The sequence below is a fragment of the Otolemur garnettii genome, unplaced genomic scaffold (assembly GCF_000181295.1).
Source record: "Otolemur garnettii isolate 467f Iridium unplaced genomic scaffold, OtoGar3 scaffold00141, whole genome shotgun sequence".
Classification (NCBI taxonomy): Eukaryota; Metazoa; Chordata; class Mammalia; order Primates; family Galagidae; genus Otolemur; species Otolemur garnettii.
In genome coordinates, this window is record NW_003852536.1 from 3,094,282 (window position 1) to 3,096,066 (window position 1,785).

At 35.0% G+C, this 1,785-nt stretch overlaps 1 protein-coding gene across 1 annotated transcript in view; it reads right to left on the reverse strand.

Annotated features, from left to right (window-relative positions):
* The window catches only part of CATSPERE (catsper channel auxiliary subunit epsilon), a 139,871-nt gene that overhangs the window by 39,008 nt on the left and 99,078 nt on the right, over positions 1–1,785 (reverse strand). The window contains exons 18-19 of the mRNA XM_023518567.1: positions 426–459; positions 127–206 (exon numbers count right to left, since the gene is read on the reverse strand). Of these exons, the coding sequence (XP_023374335.1) occupies positions 127–206; positions 426–459 (114 nt within the window). The remainder of the gene's footprint in view (positions 1–126; positions 207–425; positions 460–1,785) is intronic.

The following is a 1,785-nucleotide window of genomic DNA, read 5'->3' on the forward strand; positions in this document are numbered from 1 at the left end:
TGTTGTTTGGCGGGTCCGGGCTGGGGATTCGAACCCGCCACCTTAGGTGTACATGGCTGGCGCCTTAGCCGGTTGAGCTATAGGTGCCGAGCCAATAAGTTGATGTTTTGATGAGTATATACTCACAATTGGATCACAGGATGAAACTTTTCTGTGAAGTCAAGTCTTAATGGGCAGCCATATTCTTCCCAGTTATACTTTACTTTCTAGAAAAGGAAAAATGTTTTAGTTATTTTATGTATTTGGACCATTAAAAAGATTATCATTTTCTTAAAAAAAATTTTTTTTGGGCGGCGCCTGTGGCTCAAAAGAGTTGGGCGCCGGCCCCATATACTGCAGGTGGTGGGTTCAAACCTGGCTCTGGCCAAAAAAAATTTTTTTCTTTAGTGCCCAGTATCAAAAGATAAAAATTGTAACTTTCTTACCAAGTTATTAAGTGGTCGGTCCCTCAGAAATGACCTATAAAAAGACATTCTTCATTATTTATTTATCTTTCCTCTTTTCAAACTTAAAAACTAGAACCATGACTTTGCTTAGGTAAGGAAGTATCACAAAAGTCAAATAGACAGACATACTTATAAAATAGTAAACACTCACGGTGTTTCAGACACTTTCTTTCTGCATATATTTCCTTATATATTAATGCATTCTTACAACAACTGACAGGGTAAGAATTATTGTCTTCCCTTTGTAGATACGGCACCATTCTCAGAAATTGTTCAAGGCTACCAACCTTGCTTTAATATTAAGAAGGATGTGTGATTATAAAACCCATGTTCATCGTGCTATGTCAATGCCGTTTCCCCCGGAATCTTAACAGATGAAAAAATAAGATCCTTCAGAATCAGTAACAATAAATGTATCATTTACATTTACAGCTTTTAATTTAGATTTCTCACTACAGTGGAATGATAATCTAAATTAAAAATCTAATTGTTGATTCCGATGTCTCACTCTGATGGAATCCTTTCCCTTCGTGAATTCCAGGGTTTATTCCTGCCTGTACTGCCTCCATTATTACTCCCTCCATATTTTCTGTCTCATCCTCAGACCTGACTCACTGTTTCAAGTCCTGTGTTCCATACACAGACTCAAGAAATTCCTGCCATAGAGGATAGAGTGCATTTCATACTAAATTTCACCAACCTTTAAACATTTTTTTCTCATACCTTTTATGTCGCCCACTAACTTCACCAAGCATTGCAGTCTGGAGCACCCAGGCTCCTCCACCTCTCCACCCTGCCTTAAAGTTTAATAAAATCACTTGGGGGTTTGCCTAGCGGTTAAACATTCTTTCCTTTGTTTTTTAATTAATCAGAATTAGACAATTTCACAGCGTTTCATAGGATCTTATAAATATTTCAGAGGGTATGGACTTCTGTACTTTTGATGGCCTAATAAATATTTTTTTTTGAATCTCATATAAGCTTTATTCATTGTGTTACTTTTTCATATATACCAGAAAGATAATTCAAAAAAGCTATGTTCATTGTTTTTCAAGGGATAACTTCTCAGTAAATATTGTCTCTCAATTGCTTAATATTAAAGGAAGAAAACAGGCCATAATATTTTCCTAATAGGTGTTATCTTTTTTTTTTTCTGAACTTATTATTTATGGGGTTAGTGTGTATATAATATATATTTATATTAATTCATAGCTGTGTACATTAATGTAATCATGGGGTACAATGTGCTGATTTTACATACAATTTGAAATGCTTTCATCAAACTGGTCAACATAGCCTTCACGGCATTTTCTTAGTTATTGTGTTAAGACATTTATAT